The sequence below is a fragment of the Hippocampus comes genome, unplaced genomic scaffold (assembly GCF_001891065.2).
Source record: "Hippocampus comes isolate QL1 unplaced genomic scaffold, H_comes_QL1_v1.1 scaffold39, whole genome shotgun sequence".
Lineage (NCBI taxonomy): Eukaryota > Metazoa > Chordata > Actinopteri > Syngnathiformes > Syngnathidae > Hippocampus > Hippocampus comes.
In genome coordinates, this window is record NW_017842054.1 from 904,783 (window position 1) to 923,593 (window position 18,811).

Genomic DNA, 18,811 nt, shown 5'->3' on the forward strand with positions numbered 1-18,811 from the left:
CCCCCCCCCCGATCCGTCGCGAGCTGACGCGCGTGTCGACGCTCCCAAGGTACTGGTCTCGGATTGACGGCTTGCTCCGGGAGGCTCTGATCCTGAGGAGGGTGCGCGTGCGTCTGCTGATAAGCTGCTGGGAAAACACCCATCCGCTGACGTTCAACTTTGTGTGGTCTCTGCGGAGTCTGTGCATGGAGCAAGCCGACTGCTCGCTCGAAGCCGTGAGTTTCGACTCCGACGGATTCAAACGGCAGCCGTGATAAAACGCCGCGTTGTAACGTGCCCGCGTGTACGTGCAGAAGTTCTTCAACCCCAGAGTGCAGCGGGACGGCAGTCTCCGGGGGATCAACCACAACAGGTTCATGGTGACAGACAGAGCCATTTATTTAGGTACACGCATTCATGATGTCACTTGTTTTTACTTTTTTTTTTGGGGGGGGGGGGTTGTGTTTTGTGTATTTTTTTTTCTGAGCTGAAAAACGACTGCATCTCGTCCAAGCCAGAGAAGAAAGCTAGCGTCTTGAAACACTCAAATAAAAGTGGTACGGAAGAAAATGAAATGGCGAATAGTCTCGGTGACGTGCGGCTCATTTTGTTTTCACACTCTGGGCTCTCCTTCCAAAAGTAGAAAAGCTCGCCCATCACACAAAGTCACAATGCCCGACGAGCACGTAGCAGGGAAAGCAAAGCCGGACGTGCCATTGCCTCGACCGCAAATGGCAGGGTGGGGGGGGTCCAAACTTTTTCATTTCGGGCCGCATACAGACGAAAATGCAAGGATGAAAGGCCCACTTTCAAATTCGTCCGCTTCCTGAAACACGCTACAGTCAGTCAAGAAAGCAATTCGACATCGTTTGCATCGTCGAGTTCATTTCATCCGCTTCTTGTTACAAAGGTGTTCACAAAAAGAGTTGAGCTTTTTTTTTGGGGGGGGGTGGGCAGCCAGCAGCCCTCTCCAACTCATAGATCAGAACCGGCTCTGCACTTGAATATAGCAGGACCGCAATCGGCGAGTCGCGATAAACGCGTGTGCGGTAAACGGCCACCGAAACGCTTGTTTTTCTGCTGACAGGCAACCTGGACTGGGTGGGCAACGAGTTCACCCACAACGCGGGCGTCGGCCTGGTCATCGGTCGGCCCGAGGGCGTCGAGGAGGAGAAGAACTCCGCCGTGGTGGATCAGCTGCGGGCCGCCTTTGAGAGGGACTGGTTTTCCAGCTACGCCCGCTCCCTCCAGGCCAACAAGATCCCCGTCTGCAGCAAGCGGCAGATGGACCGAGCGGGACCGGCCAAAGACGGACAGCTGAATGGCGAGCCGCCGCCCGTCGGGACGGGTCGGCGCGATAGCATTCCGGCACCCGTGAGAAACGATCCCCAAGACGGCGCGGCGCGCGGCAAAGCGAAGCGCCGCGACGCGGTCCGGAGGGAGACGGGCGCGCCGATGGCCGTTGGAAACCGGAGAGTCACTCGTCTTGAACATTTACAGGCGCGGATCAAAAGGACTGCGCCGGACCACCCGAAGGAAGCCAGCAATCCGTGGCCCGAGAGCGCGGGGATCTCCGACGGATGCTTGTAAACGGCGGCGATCCAAAGCGCATCTTCTGCTGGAATCAGAATCGAGCTCTTTTGGAGCACTTTTGGCAAACACGTTACAGTGAAACGCGAGCTCGTTTTTAGAGAAGGTGACCAACGTGGACGAACTTTCCGTGTTCCTGTCGTGCCACTTCAGGTCAGCTCAAGCGTGCCGGACGGGTCGTGAGCACGTCTGCATCACAGTTCTGACTTCATCTCCAGCCTTCCGATGAGGATTCGCATGTTCTACCCGTACTTGATTTTGTCCGGCTTCTCTCCAAAAACGTGCATGTTTGGTTCACTGATGACGCTGAATCAGGGGAGTTTTCATTGTGGGTCGGGGTCGCCCCGAGGGGGCTGGTTACAATGGTCAAACCACATCCAGGACACCTATCCCATGCCTCCTTGCGGCACACTATCCACAAGTTCACCAAATGCCTTTTTTTTGGGGGGTGGGAGGGGCGCAAACCTATTGAAACCTCATTCGCCATTCATGCATCCTTTTGGGTTCTTTCTGTAGGACGCCAAAGCCCAGATAAGACAAAACGCACAAAATCAGCAAGTCGGTATGCCCAAGTGACGCATGGCAACCGTTTTAAGATTTTCAAAAAGATCAATACGACCTTGATCGATGAATAAAAAGGTCAGATATGTGAATTTGTCAATACTGATGGCCGCGAATGTGCAGTTGTGTCATAATGGGACTTTTTCCCCCCAAAGCTGAGCAATGGCGTTGCCCCGGCGTGACCTCAAAGCACTTGATGGGCAACTCAACTCAAGTGAGGACCATATTTGCTCCCACGTCCCAATGACATTGAAGACGGAACACGTTAGATGCTCAACCAACCGCATTGGAAGGGATGTTGAAGTCTCCCTTTAAAAGTTGACCGGAAAGGCTGTCTGGCTTTTTTTTTTTTTTTTTTTTTTTTTAATTCATCAAAGCTACATTGTCGAGCATCCAGCCTGGTGTCCCAGTTTAGCCCTCATAACTTAAAAGAGCCTGCAACATCGTCTTTCTCTTGCAAAAGCGGATCGTTCTCCAAAAGCAATCTGGTGACTCATTGAGCAAATATTCAACAGGCCGCTCAGCACAAATCAATACAAATGAACGTTTGTAACAGGAAGTGACTGCTGACTCGGTGCTTCAGTCTCCAGGATGTGACGCTCCGTTAATGGGCTGACATTTGGAGGAGCTTAAAGATGAGGACTTTTTTTTTTTTTTTTGTCTGATCCATTTTGAAAACTGGCTTTGACTTTTTTTTTTTTTAAAGCACATGTGACATTTTGCAGACACCTGCAGTACGGCAGGTCCATCCTGTAAATACTCGTTTGTGCCTGTTTATTACGTTTGCCGCAGGAAAACAATTTATATGTATCATCACCAAAACGTCACGACAGCGTTGCCTCGACGAACAAGTTGGATTCATTTTATTCTTAGTCACGGCCACGACATGAGAGTTAAATCACACACGGGCACAGTCGTACGTTTGTGCGTTGTGGCTAGAGAGGGACTTGGAGCTCTCCCTCCCTCTCCCCTGAACAGCGGTTTCAGCAGCAGGAACTGAGGAAGGCTTACCTAACCAGCGAGAGCTCAGAGGATGCCGCACACACTCCACAGGTTTTTTGTTTTTTTTTAGAATAGCACAATCACTTGAATGTTTCACTGTCTTGAGAGTACAGCACAAACAAAACAAATATACCTGAAATGAAGTTTCCACTTCAACTGCGACATCTATTTTCACCTCTCTGAAGCTGCGGAGTGCCTGAAGCTCACTCGTAACCCAAGTCGACAGCTCGCATCGGCCCAAAACTCCGGAGTCCAAGAATTTGAACAGACTTTTGGAGAAATGGTAGCTAGCGCCATCTGGTGGCCACCACGGCAAACGCAGAATGTCATTCTCTTCAAACGAGGAGGTCCAAGACCGCGTGGAAGCAAAACACGTTTCAACTGAGGAATTCTTTCCATCCGCAATGTTAATTTCTGACCATGAAGTAAGAAGTTGATCGACCATAAACGACGCAATGGATGGACCATTTTGACATGCTTTGTACTCTTGACAGCTGGTCTGTTTTAAAGTCACTTCAACTCTGGTGCAAAATATCGAAATTGGAAATTCAAACCTTAAGGGACAATGTGTTTTTGAGAGTTTGGGAATTTTTCACTTTTCAAATGTCACTTACCTTGACGGTGTTGAAATGTTTTGGGTTTTTTTTTTCAGCATGATTGCTGCTGCCTCGCATGCCCTGCCTTCACTTGTGCACTGTCCACAGGAGCCTTTCAAGTCACAACAGTGTGCACCTTTAAAACATGAGGAATGCCTTTGTCAATGCCCGCACGCACGCACGCATACAACACACACAGGATTATATGATCGATTGCCGCAGTTTTACAGTTAATGCAATAAAAAAAGCCATGTACTCTTTGTTTGGGTGTCCTGTGTTTTCATCTGCTGTGTGCACTGCAGAAGTCGGTAAATTTGCATTGAAAACGATGACAAGCATCAAAGGGTATTTAGTAGAATGAATGAAATGGAGCTGGCAACTCAAGGAAATTAAGTGCAGTCCAGGATGGGGGGCCCCCCTCCCCATATTTTGGTGAAATCATGCAAGTGGCGCCCATTCATCCCCGACATGTGTTACCGTGAGCATGTTGGCATTTGATTAATTCCGATTTGATGGGGTGATCACTGTCATCAGGTTTGTCGTCTTTTTTCGGTTTGCCATAGCAAGTGCAATTTGCATTGAAAACGATGACAAGCATCAAAGGGAATTTAGTAGAATGAATGAAATGGAGCTGGCAACTCAAGGAAATTAAGTGCAGTCCAGGATGGGGGGGGGGCCCCTCCCCAAAATCATGCAAGTGGCGCCCATTCATCCCTGACATGTGTTACCGTGAGCATGTTGGCATTTGATCAATTCCTAGTTGATGGAGTGATTTCTGTCATCAGGTTTGTCGTCTTTTTTCGGTTTGCCATAGCAACTGCTAGCTTTGGATGAATTCCCATTTCAAGAAGTACCGACTACAGGGAACAAGGTAAAAACTTTATTGATCCGCCAGAGCGCTTTTTATGCTACACTTGCCGTCTTGCTACAGTATGTTTTTACACAACAACGATTAGTTTGCATTTTAGCGAGAAATACTGCCTGACTGCAGGACTTGGTGTAAAACAAAAGCGTGCCACAGGCACAAAAGAGTCAAAGCCGTACGGGAGCGGATGAATCCAATATGTGGTTGCAATGGCAAAGTGTCCCACAGGCAAGGAGGTGGAGCTGTCACGGAGACAGCAGACCCGATCCCGATGCGTGGAAGATGTCATTCGCTACCTCTCAAACAGAATCACCAGTTCGCAGTGTTCCGTATGAGGGAACATGTCCACGGGCACAGCCAGACTTGGAGAAAAGGCGTCCCCCTGGAGTTTCCTCTTTGGGTCGGGTGCACAACAAAGCTCCCTGAAGTTCCTCATGGCCTCGCCCTCCGACTTGCAGGACACGTAGACCAGACGGCGGATGGCGGGCTGGCTGCGTAAGGCCCGGATCACTCGGTGATGGACTGGAAGAATGCGTCCGGAGAGATGCGGAAGCTGAAGCCCAGCATCTGTCAATGACAGTCAAGAGCTACCGCTAGTTATTTCAGTATACACTGGGAGTGTCATCATGATTGATCCGTGTATTGCACTGTTTCCTGCTGTGGTCATTTTTTGAACGAGAGCTTTATGAAAACAAAGTTTTGTTTGGTTCTTAACATATATACCTAAACCAACGTGTAATGAAAAAAAAAGGACCCCACTTGAAAGGTTGATTGACACCCGGAAGGTGTTTGAAGAGAAACACTGCCACCTTGTGGTGTTTTGTAGCTACTGCTGGAACAAGTAAGTTGCATATCCGTCAACCTCCAAGTTGATTTCTGGGAGTAATTCAACCACGAAAGTCCTACCGTATGACTCACTTGAATGTACAGAAGTGGTTTGATCAGATCAAATTAGTGAAATGAATCCAGTGGCGGTGTAAGTCATTCAACCGTTTGGCTCTCCAGAAGTAGTGATTGATGATAGGTGGGAAGCTGAGCTACAATGAAGCGGACCTCCGCTATGGCAAAATCCAACAAGAATATTCAGAGAGTCGAAAGAAATGTATTCGGAACTGCTTTCCTTGCACGATTTCTTGAAAATACCTCTCTGTCGTCAAGCTAAACCAAATACCAAAAGACAAGAGCATCGGACAACGGATATGTTCTGTCTGTAATCCATATCTTCGCTGTTATGAGTGTGTTATTCATTCATTTCATTCATTTGTGTTCATTACCTGCTCATAAATGTGCGTGTGACCGAACAGGAGCTGGTAGGGCGAGTCCTCACGCGTACAACGGGTCATGGCGCTCTCCTGGAAGTAAAGTGAGTCCAGCTCACAAGCCGACCCCGCGCCATTGGCGAAGAACTCGGCCAAGTCTTCCCGGTGGGCCGCCACCTCCTCCCGGGAGAGCCCTTGTGGGTGGAAATACACGATGGCCATGGTGTTGCCGGCTGCGTCGGTCCTCACCGTGACCTCTCTCCAGTGCCCCCCGTCGTGAAGGAGGAGGCAGGGCTGCAGGGAAGAACGGCGGATGAATTCCTGGTAGCGTCTGGCCACCTGTTTGTGCTTCTCCGGCATGTTGGGAAGGTGGTCTCCATTGACGCACACAATGTTGCCATCCTTGCCTTTGCCCACGTAAAACCCAACTGTCTTGGGGTTCCCGTCCACTCCCCTGTTGACGGAGAACGTCGACTTGTTTCGATAACCGTCCCTAACTGGGGACGGCAGGATAGGCAGGACGGGGAACGTGATCTTTCCGCCTTCGCAGAGCTGCTCCAGTATCTTCTCCTGATGTTTTTGCTTGACTTCAAGTTGCTCATCATAAGTGAGCCTCCACAGGGGGGTGACCACTGAGGCCAGCCTGTCCTCCCAGGACAAATCAGCAGCCCAGGTGGGCCTCCTGTCTCTTTTCCTCTGACGTTTCTTGACTGGTTGGTGCGTTGCCCGAACGGCAGCTATGGTGTCTTTAGATGAAAAAGACAGACAGGTCTCCCGACGAAGACGCACAGGAACCCGTCTCATAAGATTGAACGGCCCACAGTAAGCCATCTTGGTTCTCAAAGATGCAGCAGTGACTTAGAAATGCGATCTTAGGTCACACCGCGAACGCACCTGTTGAATAAGCAGCCTCCTCTCGGCTTTTCTGTTCTGGCGGTTGCACGCCACAGTTTTCGTCTACTTGTCAAGGTCTTTCAAGAGGAATCGGGGGGCCAAGTGGCGGAAACCGGCGGGGGTCCCACTCTTGTGACGTTTCGACTGAAGTTCGGGTTGCCTTTGCGTGACGTCATCACCCCGCGCCCAGAGTTGGGTCAAGTAAATAGCTCCGCCGTGTCGCAATGGACTCAAACAAGGACGAAGCGGAGCGTTGCATCAAAATCGCACTGAACGCAGTCAGCAACAACCAGCCGGACAAAGCCAGGAAGTTTTTAGAGAAGGCCCAGCGTTTGTTCCCGACGGACCAAGCCCAAAGTAAGTCGAATAGAGCGGGTTCTTCACACGGCGGACCGCCGCTTACACATTGCAACGCTAACCGTTAGCATTGCACGATTGGGGCTCATTAGAATGGTGAGGTTTTGGGTGACAGCCGTCGTTTTCTCCCCGAACAGACTTACTGGACACGCTCGCGCACAATGGGAAGCCCCCGGACCAGAACGGCGGACCGGCTAACGGAGAAAGAGCCTCCACGAGGCACCGTCATCACCGAGAGGACGCTGAAACGTCCGCGCAGGGGCCCGCAGAATCGACAAAACCTTACACCGCCGAGCAGATGGAGGCGGTCAGGAAGTCCGGATAAACGAGACCTTTCGGTTCGCGTATTTATTGAAGAATTGTACAGCTGTGCAAGTGAGCAATGTTCATGTCGCTCGAGAGAAAAAGAGAGAAGCATAATTAGGAGGTTAGCAAGAAAGCGAGGAAAAGTCAATCTAAAAAATGATTTTGTTGTTAGAATTAAGAAAATGTCCAGCCTATATACAAAAAAATAATAAAGTTAAAGTAAGATTATGATTAGGAACACAAAGTTACCGGACTGACTTTGCCCAAACGCCCATAGAACCCTAATATAGCAGCCTACACGTTACGCTAAAATATCGTGTTCAAGGGCCACCCACTGTAATCATGATAAAATAGCCGTGATATTCACGGCAAGGCCAGAATTCCTTGCCCTGGCGTTTGACCAATCAGAGCCGTTATATCTGCTCACCAAATTTGTTTCATCCCTGCAGGATTAAGGGCTGTAAAGATTACTACCAAATCCTGGGGGTAGAAAAGACCGCCTCCGATGAAGATCTCAAAAAAGCGTACCGGAAGCTGGCTCTCAAGTTCCACCCTGATAAAAACCACGCGCCCGGAGCCACCGATGCATTTAAAGGTACACCGGCGGCGGTCCAAGCCAGTGCGATGTAACGACTATGTGCAGCGTTGATGACGCTTATCTGCCTGCGCCTTTCAGCCATCGGTAATGCCTACGCCGTGCTGAGCAACGTTGACAAGCGGCGGCAGTACGACCAGTACGGCGAGGAGAGGTCGCACCCGAGCAGACAGCGGCAGCACCGTGACTTTGAAGCCGATATTTCACCGGAGGACCTCTTCAACATGTTCTTTGGCGGAGGCTTCCCATCCAGTCAGTCAAAAGTAGCTCACCAGTACAGCTGCCAAATGTCCGCGCTCTCCCCTTGATGCCGTTCGCCTGTCGCTTTTTTTTAGGTAACGTACATGTTTACAGAAACGGAAGAATGCACTTTGCGCACCACAACAGGCAAGAGAGAAGAGAGCAGCAAAGAGATGTAAGTCTTCCTTTCCCCCCTCCATCTATTTATTGTACTGAACCTCGATCGGATTCAGCCTGGTTGTAGCGTGCCCTCCCGGACAAGGAGGAAACTTGACTGATGATCTCGCCGTTCCTTTGTGAGCACCCTCGATCCACAACCGTGGCCTAATCACCGTAACAGCTGAGACACATTTCACAGCGCGTACGGATAATCCGCAATGACCGTTCATGTTTTGCACTCGATGTTTACCAACACAAATGCTCATAGACATCAAATGATGACACAAAACACTTTTTACCTCTTCGGAGGGGCTGCCAGTGTAAAACTAAGCGTTTGGTCACCAACTCTGGCTGTACTCAAGATGTCAAATTGCCTTTTTTTTTTTTTTTTTTTTGCCAATTTTAAATGCACATCATAAAAATAAAATCACGACTGCTGTGACAAAAGAAAGGATCATGATTATTTACACCGATGCTGCAAAGCCAAGGCTTCGCGGTGCAATGGCCCGAAATCTACGGCAGACACTCTCCATCAACCTGCATCTCAGTGAACCGATGTCGAACTATCGAAAAACAAGAGTACGAGCTTGTCGTTGCCCGAGTTGGTCGGTATTTTTCCGCTGCCGCATTCCCTGCATTCTAATGGTTTGGTTGCGTCTCTTTCTGAGCAGGGAGGCCTGGCTCTGTTTGTTCAGCTGATGCCCATCCTCATCCTCATCCTGGTGTCTGCGCTCAGCCAGCTCATGGTCACGCAGCCTCCCTACAGCCTTAGCTACCGCCCGTAAGTGCATCGTGGCCTCCGGCCTGGCCGGCGTCCGTTTCGAACGTTGCTCAAGTCGCGCCCGCGACGTGTCGTCCGTCCCGCCAGGTCGGCGGGTTACGTTCACAAAAGGCATACGTCCCACCTGAAGGTGCCTTTCTACGTGGGCGAGCGCTTTAACGACGACTTCAGCGGAGCTGACCTGAAGAATGTGGAGAGAGGGGTGGAGGAGGACTACATCTCCAACCTCAGGAACAACTGCTGGAAGGAGAAGCAGCAGAGTGGGTGCACTTGACCTGCGGGGCTTTCGTGGCAAGAATTGCGCCTCACACTTGTTCTGCGCTTTCAGAGGAAGGCCTAATGTATCGCGCCCGCTATTTCGGGGACTCGGAGTTGTACCAGAGGGCGCAGAGGATGGGGACTCCCAGCTGCAACCGGTTATCCGAGATTCAGGTCATGCTGGACGCTTAGAAGCTGTTTGGACTGTTACGGGTACGTGAAGATTGACCTCAAATTTTCTCTTGCTAATTTCACTGTCAACTTATTTTTTTCTTCTCATATATAACGATGAGCACCACGTCGAAATGTTCATTGTTTGACGGAATTATTCGAATCATTATTTCAGTGAGTTGGCACTGTTGAGCTGAGATGACTTGATGTGCATTTTGTGTTCGAAAAGAGGGAGAGAGGTTTGAGGGCTCCGTTTGCTGCCCATCGGTAGCATGTAGCCCAGTTTTGTTTGCGTCTGTGTTTTGCAAGCGCTGGCACCGTCATTTCTGCTTGAGAGTCAACCGTGCTGTACTCGCATTTCCGCTGACGCATTTTAGTGCAATGACCAAAGGAGTTGGAAGACTCACCCCGCCGCGTGACCGTCGAACTTTGGCCAAGGAAATAAAAACGGTTTCCTTCAGTGCCAGCCAAGTTGGTGTCGATGTCTCAGCGAAGTGAGCAACAACACATTTGACCTACATTGAAGTTTAGTACAAAACGGAATGACGGCTCAAGAATATTTGTCATAAAAACGATCCGAGGGACTTTCCTGCTTTCATAATCAGGATGTCGTGTGTATTGCTCATCGAAGATCATTAGATCAAGCATTGCGAAATATATTTGACCGAAATAACATATGTTAAAAGAACACATTTTTAAAAATTTGCGTTTGAAAAATATTAACGCATAAAACAAAAAAATCTGATTTGAAAAATCGATCGAACCCGGACAGAAGTGTTGGGACACCTCGATGGTGATGGTGATAATCGTTTCAGGTTTTTACTGCCACGTGATAGCGTATATCCTCTCTTTTAGGTCCTTTTGGTACTTGAATCGTTTTGGAGGACCGCATCGGTAGCCTCAGCCCCCCCCCCCCAAATCGGAGCGCATCTGTGCAGCAAACCCAAGAGAATCAAAACAAGCCTTACGCACTGTGGGCAGCAGACCTGATCCGGGAACCACTCCGCAGCTTCCTGTGGACCACCGACTTGGCGTACAACAAACAGGAGGCTTCGGCTGACCTTTTCTTCCCCTCTCGCCAGTCTATGGGATGGCGAGGGTCCGCAGGTCGTCCCTTTGGAGTAGGAAACAAAGCTGCTAAGATTGTGATTTTTCTCTCTCCTAATCTGTTTTTTTTTTTTTTTTTTTTTTTTTTTCCCCTTTTTGAAAACCCCAACCGCCCTTCAAATGACGCGAGTGACCACTTGAAACGCAGAGGCTGCGCTGTGGGGGATTCTGCCTCCTTTGTTTAGATGCTAATATGCTGCTGTGATGGCAATATTGAAGGAAGGGGGTCCTCCTCTGCCTTTGATACCCATTACCCGGCTTCTAAGATTTTGATTTTTCCCTCTCCTTTTTTTTTTTTTTTTTTTTTTTTTTCTCTCTCTTCTCCATTTTGAGAACCCCAACCGGCCTTCTCATAGACACACGTCTGAGCCGCTCATTAGTTTTGCTTTTGTTTTTATAGTTCTTTCAAGTGTATATATATTGACTAGACTTTTTAACAGTGCAGAATTTATCAAAGGTAATATCATTTATTAATAATGTTATTAAGTGACTTTGCTCGTAGCCCGTCGGATCAAGATCGTTAAAAAACAAAATCTTGCACAGGTAAACCTTATTTATTAAATTAACAAGTGAAGAGTTGTATGATGGTTTTCTTTTGAAATAAATTTTGTCTGAAATTGCCGTTCAATACGTTTGGTCGGTTTGAGTTGATTCGTAAGGCTCGTTGGCGGTCCTGTGAGGATACCTTTGTACGGTGGCTTTTAAGGAACAAAAGAGTGAATCCGAGTCATTTTTGTGACATTGATTCCTAATTTCGATATTAATTGCTTTGGGGACTTTTTTCTCTGTCTTAAGTAAAAATGAAGTAACAAAGTACTTTTCCAATATTAATCTCACAAAAAAATGTTGATTTAGTGGTTATTTGATAATTGTGCCGTTAACAGATTTCCTAAAGTACTCACTTTCATTCAATAATGTGGTTAATTTATAGCAGTAATTCGAATTCCATTTAAAACCTGGTATAAATGAACTATTTTACATCATTTGCATACATTTTATTTTCATTTTAATTTCTAATTAATCTACGAATGACCTGGATGATCTGTCCATTTTTTACAATAAAAATATGTAACTTTTTTTGAAGGCAAAGAAAGGGAATAGTCCACAATTGCCGAGCCATCTCGAGCAGTCACCACACAAGACAAGTCATAGAAAATAATTTATTTTTCTTAAATACAAAAAACATGTAAGATTTGACCATCAGATACCAAAGTTATCTTGTCAAGCAACTTTAACATGCATTTTCATTGAAAAAAGAAAAAAAATTCACCTCCAGCCAGGCGAGAAGCTGCCACAGACGGACCTTTGCCAACTACACGTTGTTGCTGGGATTGTGCGTTTGGGGCTCTATTTTTGTGACCGGCCTAAATCCTGCGCGGCACGTGGTTGTAACTCTGTGCGGGGGCGGGTTCGACGTCATGTTGGTAACTCCGTAGTTGAGTGCAGACACACGATCGGCAAGAAGGAGGGCTGCGATGCTGTGGGAGCGGTCTCGGCGGACTTCATCACGGCCAATCAAAGCGGCTCCTTTCATTCCCTTCAACTCAGCACAGTGAGCCCTGCGCTTTTTCAGAAATCAGGATCCCCCTGGATTTGTGCCACGGCACTCTTGCGCCACTTACAAAGACAGAGCCCTTAGTGTCACTTAGCATGTTCATTTGAGACTTTCTAGTCAAGGAGCGCTTAGGTCAGGAGCACTCTTCAATGAGCAGCTCCCCTGAGCAGTACAACTTCCTCTTCGCGGCCGTGAAGCCAGACCTCAGTCTTAGAGAGCGTCGGCGCCTCGCAGCCGTCTGCTGGGACCGGCTGCTGATGAAGAACCTGCGGACCTCGGGCCACAATCCGCCCGCCCCGGCTTTGAGCACCAGGGTCACGTGGAAGGTTGGCACCAGCGCGCCGACCACGGCGATCTCGCCCACGCTGCACGGGGACCACGGCTCGCCCCTGTCCACGCAAAGCTCGACCAGCGCTCCCCGCAGGCCGCACGGCTCGCTGGCCGCAAGATGCACCAGCTCCTGGCCCACGTGGTCCAGCAGGGAGTCGGGCACCAGGAGACGGGAGCAGCCCAGGAGCTGCGCGGCGCCGTGGAGGGATTCTTCGATGGTGGCCACCAGCTCTGCGGCCAGGGTCTCCTCGGAGGGGTAACAGAACAAGCTGCTCTCGGAATTACACGTGGACATGTCTGCTACGGAACCTAAAAGCAAGGACGGGGAGTCATTGAGAATGCTGTCCGCTTGGCACATTTTGTATATCCTCCTCATGGTTGCGGGGTGCACTAACCCACGGCGCCGCCCCATACGCAAACATGGAATCAAAGTATGACAAGCCGTTGGACAAAAACGGCATTGACCTGATAACAGCGTGCACCAACAACAAAATGCAATTGTGTGAAGCAGTTGTTTTTTTTCCCCAAGACTTGATTTCAAATGGTCAGTTTTTATTCACAGTGTTTTAATGTAATTTTCTTCAGTTTTTGTTCTTTTTTTTTTGCACCTCCAGTTTTTTTTGTGTGATGTTCCATTGCATTGAATAGAAATGTATTTTTATTTATTCTTCAACACATACAGATATTTACTTCATGCAACAGTTCTGAGACGAAAGGGTTTGCTGTAGCACTCACCGGTGTCAGTATTGTCGTGATGCCTGTGCGCGAGCCCCTTGAGCTCGCCGAGCCTCTGGAGCAGCCTGCCCCAGGACAACCGCTTGGAGCCGCCGTCGTCCTCGGCCGGGGAAGGTGGGAAGCTCCCGTCAGACATTGTCAAACAAAAGAGCAGGGGAAAATGAGGGTTAAGTGCAAAAAGTGGCGACAGCTGTCACTCGGAGTCTGCGGCAGACCGCAAGCAGCAACAACGGAACAAAGCGTTAAATAGACGAGCGGCGAAGCTCCGCCCATTGGATTTATCCGCCAATTAGGAGACACCTCACGTGCTCGGCATCCAAACCTGCATGGTAATATTTCAGCGAAGGACACGCCCCCGGAACCCTCACCGCACCAAAACTTTCCGTTCTTGTAACTTTAGTTTTTAATATCCATCCATTTTCCCAATTTATTTAATTTACACAAAAAAACCCAAATCAAAACAGCCCACTTATTGAACAGCACGGATAAAACATAAAATGTTCAAAAATGAAACAAAACTTTAGCTCCCCCTTTCCCTTTGCCAAAGTTGCCCAATAACAAGCTTGTGGGAGGTCAACAGCAGGCGTCACACGAACCTCACGTTTTGCACGTAGGCTGCGAATTTGCAACGAAATGATCGGAAGCAACAGTGACGATGAATCACAAACACTCCCAAATGTATGGATGTCCATGCGGTGGCCGTAGGGACATGATCCAAACAAAACCGTTCCTTCGTGTATTACAATCGTTATTACAAATGTATTACTGCATATAACTCTTGTATTGGTGCACGTTGGAAAAGCATACTATGACAAAAGTTACTACAGTAAACGTTCCGATCTTACATTTGTCACCGTACACCCGTCACCTGCTGCCTTTTTTATTGCGAAATTCTGCACGCAGCGTGCAGAGAAAATATCTTCGGTGGTGCAAAATGCTGTTAGTCATCATCAACATCACTTCCCATTTGGTGTTAATATACTTAGTAGTTGATACTTTTTTGTATGCATCACCATTACATCTGTATCTGAATGCGTGTATTAGTTGTATGTTCTATAATGCAGTATAATGTGGGCATACATGCACACTTGAACGTCGTTAGAGTTTATTTTTCTATTGATCTATTTCCAATGTTAAAACATGAAGCTAATGCGGCGATTACCATGGGTGGTACGAGGGCTGGCGGCTGGTAGCACGTCCACCTCACAGTGAACAGGTTTGACGTTTGATTCCGGCCCCGGCCTTCCAGAGGACCCGGAAAAAAGACACGCAGGCACGCGGAGAATCTGCAAACGCCACGCATGAGACCGGAGCAGGAATCGAACACTGTACCCCTGCATTGTGAGGCGGACGTGCTAACCAGTCGCTACAGTGCCCACACACTGAACATGTAAATGCAAATATAATTGCCTTCTTTAATTTTAAATTCGCTTTATAAATAAAAACGCATCGTCAGGAATCAAACACTGTATGTACACCTGCATTGTGAGGCGGACGTGCTAACCAGTCGCTCACAGTGCCCACACACTGAACATGTCAATGCAAATATAATCGCCCTTTTTCATTTTAAATTCGCTTTATAAATAAAAACGCATCGTAACATTTGAAACATTAAAAATACCCCAATGAGGAGGCACGAAGCTGTCTGTTTTCAACTGCAGTGCTACATCTGTCCTCTAAGTGTCAGTAGTCAATCGGGGAAATCGAATCACCGCCGAAATGAGGCGAAGAAGAAGCCCCGACCGTGGGGCGGGAAATTTTGACACCTCGTCGAGTGGGAACATCGAAATGTCATCGGTAACGTTCGCTTTTTCTCATTCTGTGGCTGTTTTACTTACAGTTGTTAACATTTCAACAGTGTTTAATGTACCACGTTTTCTATCGAGAAGTGAGCTAGTTATAATTTAAGCCGCCCTAAAAACCGTGACGTCCGAAATGTGCAACACTAAAAGTGCTGTACTTGTATACTCGTGTTACAAGGGGTTCAGTTGTCCTCATCTCGCTAATTCTTAAACACAGTCGAGGCGAGCGGTCCTACATTCGTTTAACATGTCATGAACATGTTTTGCCTTGTTTGTCCTCATACCAAGCTTCGAAACGTTTTCCCTAGGATTAACTTGCATCAACTTCCACAGAAATAAATGTTTTTACAAAATCTGAGCATAGCAGGGTCACTACCCGAAAACCCCATGATGGAGCGGCGTACACTCTCTAACAAACTGTTACAGCTATATTAGAAAAACCTTAAACATCTCCTGTTTTTTTTGCCCAGGAATGAGTGGACAGGACCGAATAAGAGGGACATGGCGGGGTGGAAATGATGGTTGGAGAGGAAATGGAGGAGGAAGGAGAGGAGGAGGCAATTGGGGATGGAGAGGAGGGTGGAGGGGTCGACCTTGGAGAGGGGGTTCAGGTAATGGACGTGGAGGAGGAGGACCACACGGTGGGAAGGCTGGATGTGATAACAGAGCATCGGCAAGTCACGGCTCTGGCACACACAGGGGTGAGTTTATTCAATTTGCTTTGGAAAAAACAAGAACTCCTGCTGTTGAGAAATGAGCTCACTATCGGAGGCAGAGACACTTACATTTTTTGCTCCAGTGTTCTGTCTTGAACCCGCCCTTGCTACAAATAACTACTTCAGTTACATAAATTCAAACGTTTTGACTGCCTCTAATTATCTACACTTAGGACTCTCGTCACACCATCACACCTTGACTTTGTAATTTAACTCATAAAATGTTGGGACTAAACAAAAAACAAATACAATAGCGCTATATTCATTGAACAAAAAATACCAACATTCTCTCAACTAAAAATGTTCAGGGGAAGTTAAAAGAAAAAAAGCACCGGCAGAGATAGCTGCTTCTAAATTTAACCCCACTAACAAGAGTCCAATTTTAATGCAAATTGCCTTTTCAGTCCTCCATCAGGCCACTCTGGATGTGCTGTGCCCTTACAAAGGATGGTCGCTGTACTTCACTGACGGTATATTAATGAAGATTAGGCCTAGCGATGATAAGATTCACACATGACAATCAGACTTTTCTTTCGGCAGGTTTCATCGAGAGCTCGCCAAGCGTGGAGAAAATCAAAGTGTTTGAGAAGTATTTCACCTCCAAGATTGACCTCTACGACAAGGTCGGGTTGTGTTTCTGACGCGATGTGGTGGACTGCGGTGGTGACTTGCTGTGCGTTACAGGACGAGATCGAGCGTCAGGGCAGCGTACTGGTGGACTACGCGGACCTGACCACAAACGAGACGGTGCTAGCCGCGCTTCCTGCCCTGACTGCAGAGTTGAAGGACCAACCGGAGATGATCTTCAACTGTTTGGGAGTGGCCATTCACCAGGTACAACACACATGCACGGATGGGCGGGTTGAATGATTACTTCTTAATACTGTATGGGACAGTATTTCTATCTGAGTTCACTGTTGAATGAGAAGAATTCTGGCCAAATATGAGTGACTATTGATCGTCATTGAATTGCACCTTGTTGAATAGGAATGCAGATCATGTCTGCAAAAGTCGAATATTTATCGGCCATAAATAGAGAGTCACAGAGAACATTAACTCTTAACTTGTTTATTTATTTATTTTTTTGCTTGACAAACCTATGAGCGCCTCGGCCATGTAAGAGGAAGCGGCACTAAAACAGGCCATAATGTAGACGCTAGTGTGTGAGGCCAGACACGAGACGAGTTGCATACTAGGTGCGACTTAACCAAATGCGAGAGATTAGAAATAAATCGAGATTGAAACATTTCTATAGAGGTAGCCGCAGGCGTCATGTTTATTTTATTTTTTTTTTGAAGGCAGCCTCCTCTCGTTGTGAAACAGGTGTTAACTGTGGACTTGGAGAAACAGGCCGCCGAGCTGCCCGGCGACGAGCTGCCCGTCGCCGCGCCAATTATTAGCATCCCTCGCATCAGTGCAAGGTATCCGGCAGCAAAGCTCACGTTTGTTTACATTCGAGGTCCACTGTGAATTTAAGAAAACTGCACCCCTGTTCAAATTGGCGTTTTTATGAAATATAAAAAGATGAGACCAATACAAGACCATTGTGACATTGAACCTGTACATCTCAATTGCAAAGAAAGACCGCTTTATGGGAGACACCCCGAGTGTGAATGTGTTTGATTCATTCTGAACACAGCTAGCTGCAACTTATGAAGGGGTGTGCACACTTGTGCAATGGCCTTTTCTCAGTTGTTTACTTTTACTTCATCCCGATAAGATTTCTCTTTTTGAGGGGATTTTTTTTGTTTGTTTGTTTTTTTTACATTTGACTCATACAGGATGTAGGTCACGACGGCGAAAAAAAAAAAGCTTTTTCAAAGGATTTCTCTGGCTTTCATTATTTTATATCGCAGAAACCTGGCATTTGACCAAGGGTGTGTAGATTCTCGATACCCGCTGTAAGCGCGACTTATATATACAGGCTGTACAACTACGAGCCGCTGACTCCGCTCCGCACGCTGCGCGCCAGCGTGTTCGGCTGCCTGGTGTGCGTGAGGGGCACGGTGGTCCGGGTGAGCAACATCCGGCCTCGATGCACCAGGCTGGCCTTCCAGTGCCTGTCGTGCTCCAGTACGCTCTCGCTGCCGCTGCACCACGGCAAGTACGCCACGCCCGCCAAGGTAGGGGGCGCGCGCACGCCGAGGAATACGTTGGCGTCGGAAGGGTCTCACTTGTGTGTGTTGCCTGGCAGTGTACCCGGCCAGATTGCCGCAGTCGTGCGTTCAGCGCCAGACGGAGTTCCCCTCTTACACACACTGTAGACTGGCAAATCATCAAGTAAGTATGACACACCGCGTCGACTTGTGCGTCATGAATGCGCCGTTTATGACGCTTACAAACTTTTATTCCGCGAACCTCCTGTTTGCCTTCCGCCGTGACCGCTACAAGTTACAGCGCGCCGACTGCGTATGCCCGCACCTCTGCCACTTTGTATTCCAGTATTTCAATGTGTGACAAGTCCAATGTGTAAAAGTCCTCCGACACACCACCAATCCAAATTGCTACAAATTATTATATATTGTCCACTGAAAGAATGCTAATCTTGTCTTCATTTAGTGAGTGAACAATCCTCGCCTGTTGAGTTAAACACATAGCTTCGCAAGATTGATACAAAGGCCTTACTGTCCAAGTCTCTTTCCTTGTTCTGCTTCTCGCTTCATGTTGAAATTGGATCATTTCTCAAGGTCGACAGCATTTGAAAATGACGATATCACCACTAGGTGTCGCACTTAGCTCACTGGTTCGTCAGCACTGACTCACCTGCAGCAGACTGACTCCTCGCAATTGCGGTTCTGGTCTGTTCAGATAAACAGCGGAATGTTGACAGAATGCCATAGGTGGGTCTGTTAAGTGTGTGTGTGTGTGTGTGTGTGTGTGTGTGTGTGTGTGTGTGTGTGTGTGTGTGTGTGTGTGTGTGTGTGTGTGTGTGTGTGTGTGTGTGTGGGTGGGG

General features: G+C 48.0%; 5 protein-coding genes across 6 annotated transcripts in view; 3 read left to right on the top strand and 2 right to left on the bottom strand.

Moving 5' to 3' along the window:
- The window catches only part of LOC109509978 (inactive phospholipase D5-like), a 13,600-nt gene extending 11,119 nt beyond the window's left edge, over positions 1 to 2,481 (top strand). The window contains exons 7-9 of the mRNA XM_019859951.1: positions 15 to 215; positions 294 to 384; positions 1,067 to 2,481. Of these exons, the coding sequence (XP_019715510.1) occupies positions 15 to 215; positions 294 to 384; positions 1,067 to 1,569 (795 nt within the window). The 3' untranslated portion in view covers positions 1,570 to 2,481. The remainder of the gene's footprint in view (positions 1 to 14; positions 216 to 293; positions 385 to 1,066) is intronic.
- Positions 2,482 to 4,539: 2,058 nt separating this feature from the next.
- Positions 4,540 to 6,880, bottom strand: trmt2b (tRNA methyltransferase 2B). The gene is made up of 2 exons (XM_019859952.1): positions 5,868 to 6,880; positions 4,540 to 5,146 (listed from the first exon to the last, which is right to left on the bottom strand). Exons 1-2 carry the CDS (start codon positions 6,681 to 6,683, stop codon positions 4,886 to 4,888), a joined length of 1,077 nt encoding a protein of 358 aa, XP_019715511.1. The 5' UTR covers positions 6,684 to 6,880; the 3' UTR covers positions 4,540 to 4,885.
- Positions 6,881 to 6,889: 9 nt separating this feature from the next.
- Positions 6,890 to 10,766, top strand: dnajb12a (DnaJ heat shock protein family (Hsp40) member B12a). Its single transcript, XM_019860234.1, has 9 exons — positions 6,890 to 7,103; positions 7,241 to 7,418; positions 7,859 to 8,004; positions 8,086 to 8,256; positions 8,340 to 8,419; positions 9,075 to 9,184; positions 9,272 to 9,444; positions 9,513 to 9,655; positions 10,469 to 10,766. Exons 1-8 carry the CDS (start codon positions 6,971 to 6,973, stop codon positions 9,632 to 9,634), a joined length of 1,113 nt encoding a protein of 370 aa, XP_019715793.1. The 5' UTR covers positions 6,890 to 6,970; the 3' UTR covers positions 9,635 to 9,655; positions 10,469 to 10,766.
- A 1,100-nt stretch (positions 10,767 to 11,866) lies between these two features.
- Positions 11,867 to 13,596, bottom strand: LOC109510126 (DNA damage-inducible transcript 4 protein-like). The gene is made up of 2 exons (XM_019860236.1): positions 13,341 to 13,596; positions 11,867 to 12,914 (listed from the first exon to the last, which is right to left on the bottom strand). The coding sequence occupies exons 1-2, from the start codon at positions 13,474 to 13,476 to the stop codon at positions 12,409 to 12,411; spliced, it is 642 nt and encodes a 213-aa protein (XP_019715795.1). The 5' UTR covers positions 13,477 to 13,596; the 3' UTR covers positions 11,867 to 12,408.
- A 290-nt stretch (positions 13,597 to 13,886) lies between these two features.
- Positions 13,887 to 18,811, top strand: part of mcm8 (minichromosome maintenance 8 homologous recombination repair factor) — a 21,072-nt gene continuing 16,147 nt past the window's right edge. The window contains exons 1-8 of one of the 2 annotated variants that reach the window (XM_019860233.1): positions 13,887 to 14,018; positions 15,613 to 15,843; positions 16,263 to 16,328; positions 16,399 to 16,481; positions 16,543 to 16,692; positions 17,182 to 17,279; positions 17,783 to 17,981; positions 18,053 to 18,138. In XM_019860233.1, the coding sequence (XP_019715792.1) occupies positions 15,615 to 15,843; positions 16,263 to 16,328; positions 16,399 to 16,481; positions 16,543 to 16,692; positions 17,182 to 17,279; positions 17,783 to 17,981; positions 18,053 to 18,138 (911 nt within the window). In that variant the 5' untranslated portion in view covers positions 13,887 to 14,018; positions 15,613 to 15,614. Of the gene's footprint in view, positions 14,019 to 15,003; positions 15,138 to 15,612; positions 15,844 to 16,262; positions 16,329 to 16,398; positions 16,482 to 16,542; positions 16,693 to 17,181; positions 17,280 to 17,782; positions 17,982 to 18,052; positions 18,139 to 18,811 lie in introns of those variants that run through there. The other variant, XM_019860232.1, reaches the window with a different exon arrangement.

What these genes read in the sequence shown, in the direction of transcription:
- LOC109510126 (XM_019860236.1), bottom strand. Translation starts at nt 13,476, where the DNA reads ATGTCTGACGGGAGCTTCCCACCTTCCCCGGCCGAGGACGACGGCGGC. An exon ending in TCACGACAATACTGACACCG is followed by an intron (nt 12,915 to 13,340) that starts GTGAGTGCTACA and finishes CCTTGCTTTTAG; the next exon opens with GTTCCGTAGCAGACATGTCC.
- trmt2b (XM_019859952.1), bottom strand. Translation starts at nt 6,683, where the DNA reads ATGGCTTACTGTGGGCCGTTCAATCTTATGAGACGGGTTCCTGTGCGT. An exon ending in ACACGCACATTTATGAGCAG is followed by an intron (nt 5,147 to 5,867) that starts GTAATGAACACA and finishes GCTGGGCTTCAG; the next exon opens with CTTCCGCATCTCTCCGGACG.
- dnajb12a (XM_019860234.1), top strand. Translation starts at nt 6,971, where the DNA reads ATGGACTCAAACAAGGACGAAGCGGAGCGTTGCATCAAAATCGCACTG. An exon ending in CAGATGGAGGCGGTCAGGAA is followed by an intron (nt 7,419 to 7,858) that starts GTCCGGATAAAC and finishes TCATCCCTGCAG; the next exon opens with GATTAAGGGCTGTAAAGATT. An exon ending in TGGCGGAGGCTTCCCATCCA is followed by an intron (nt 8,257 to 8,339) that starts GTCAGTCAAAAG and finishes GCTTTTTTTTAG; the next exon opens with GTAACGTACATGTTTACAGA.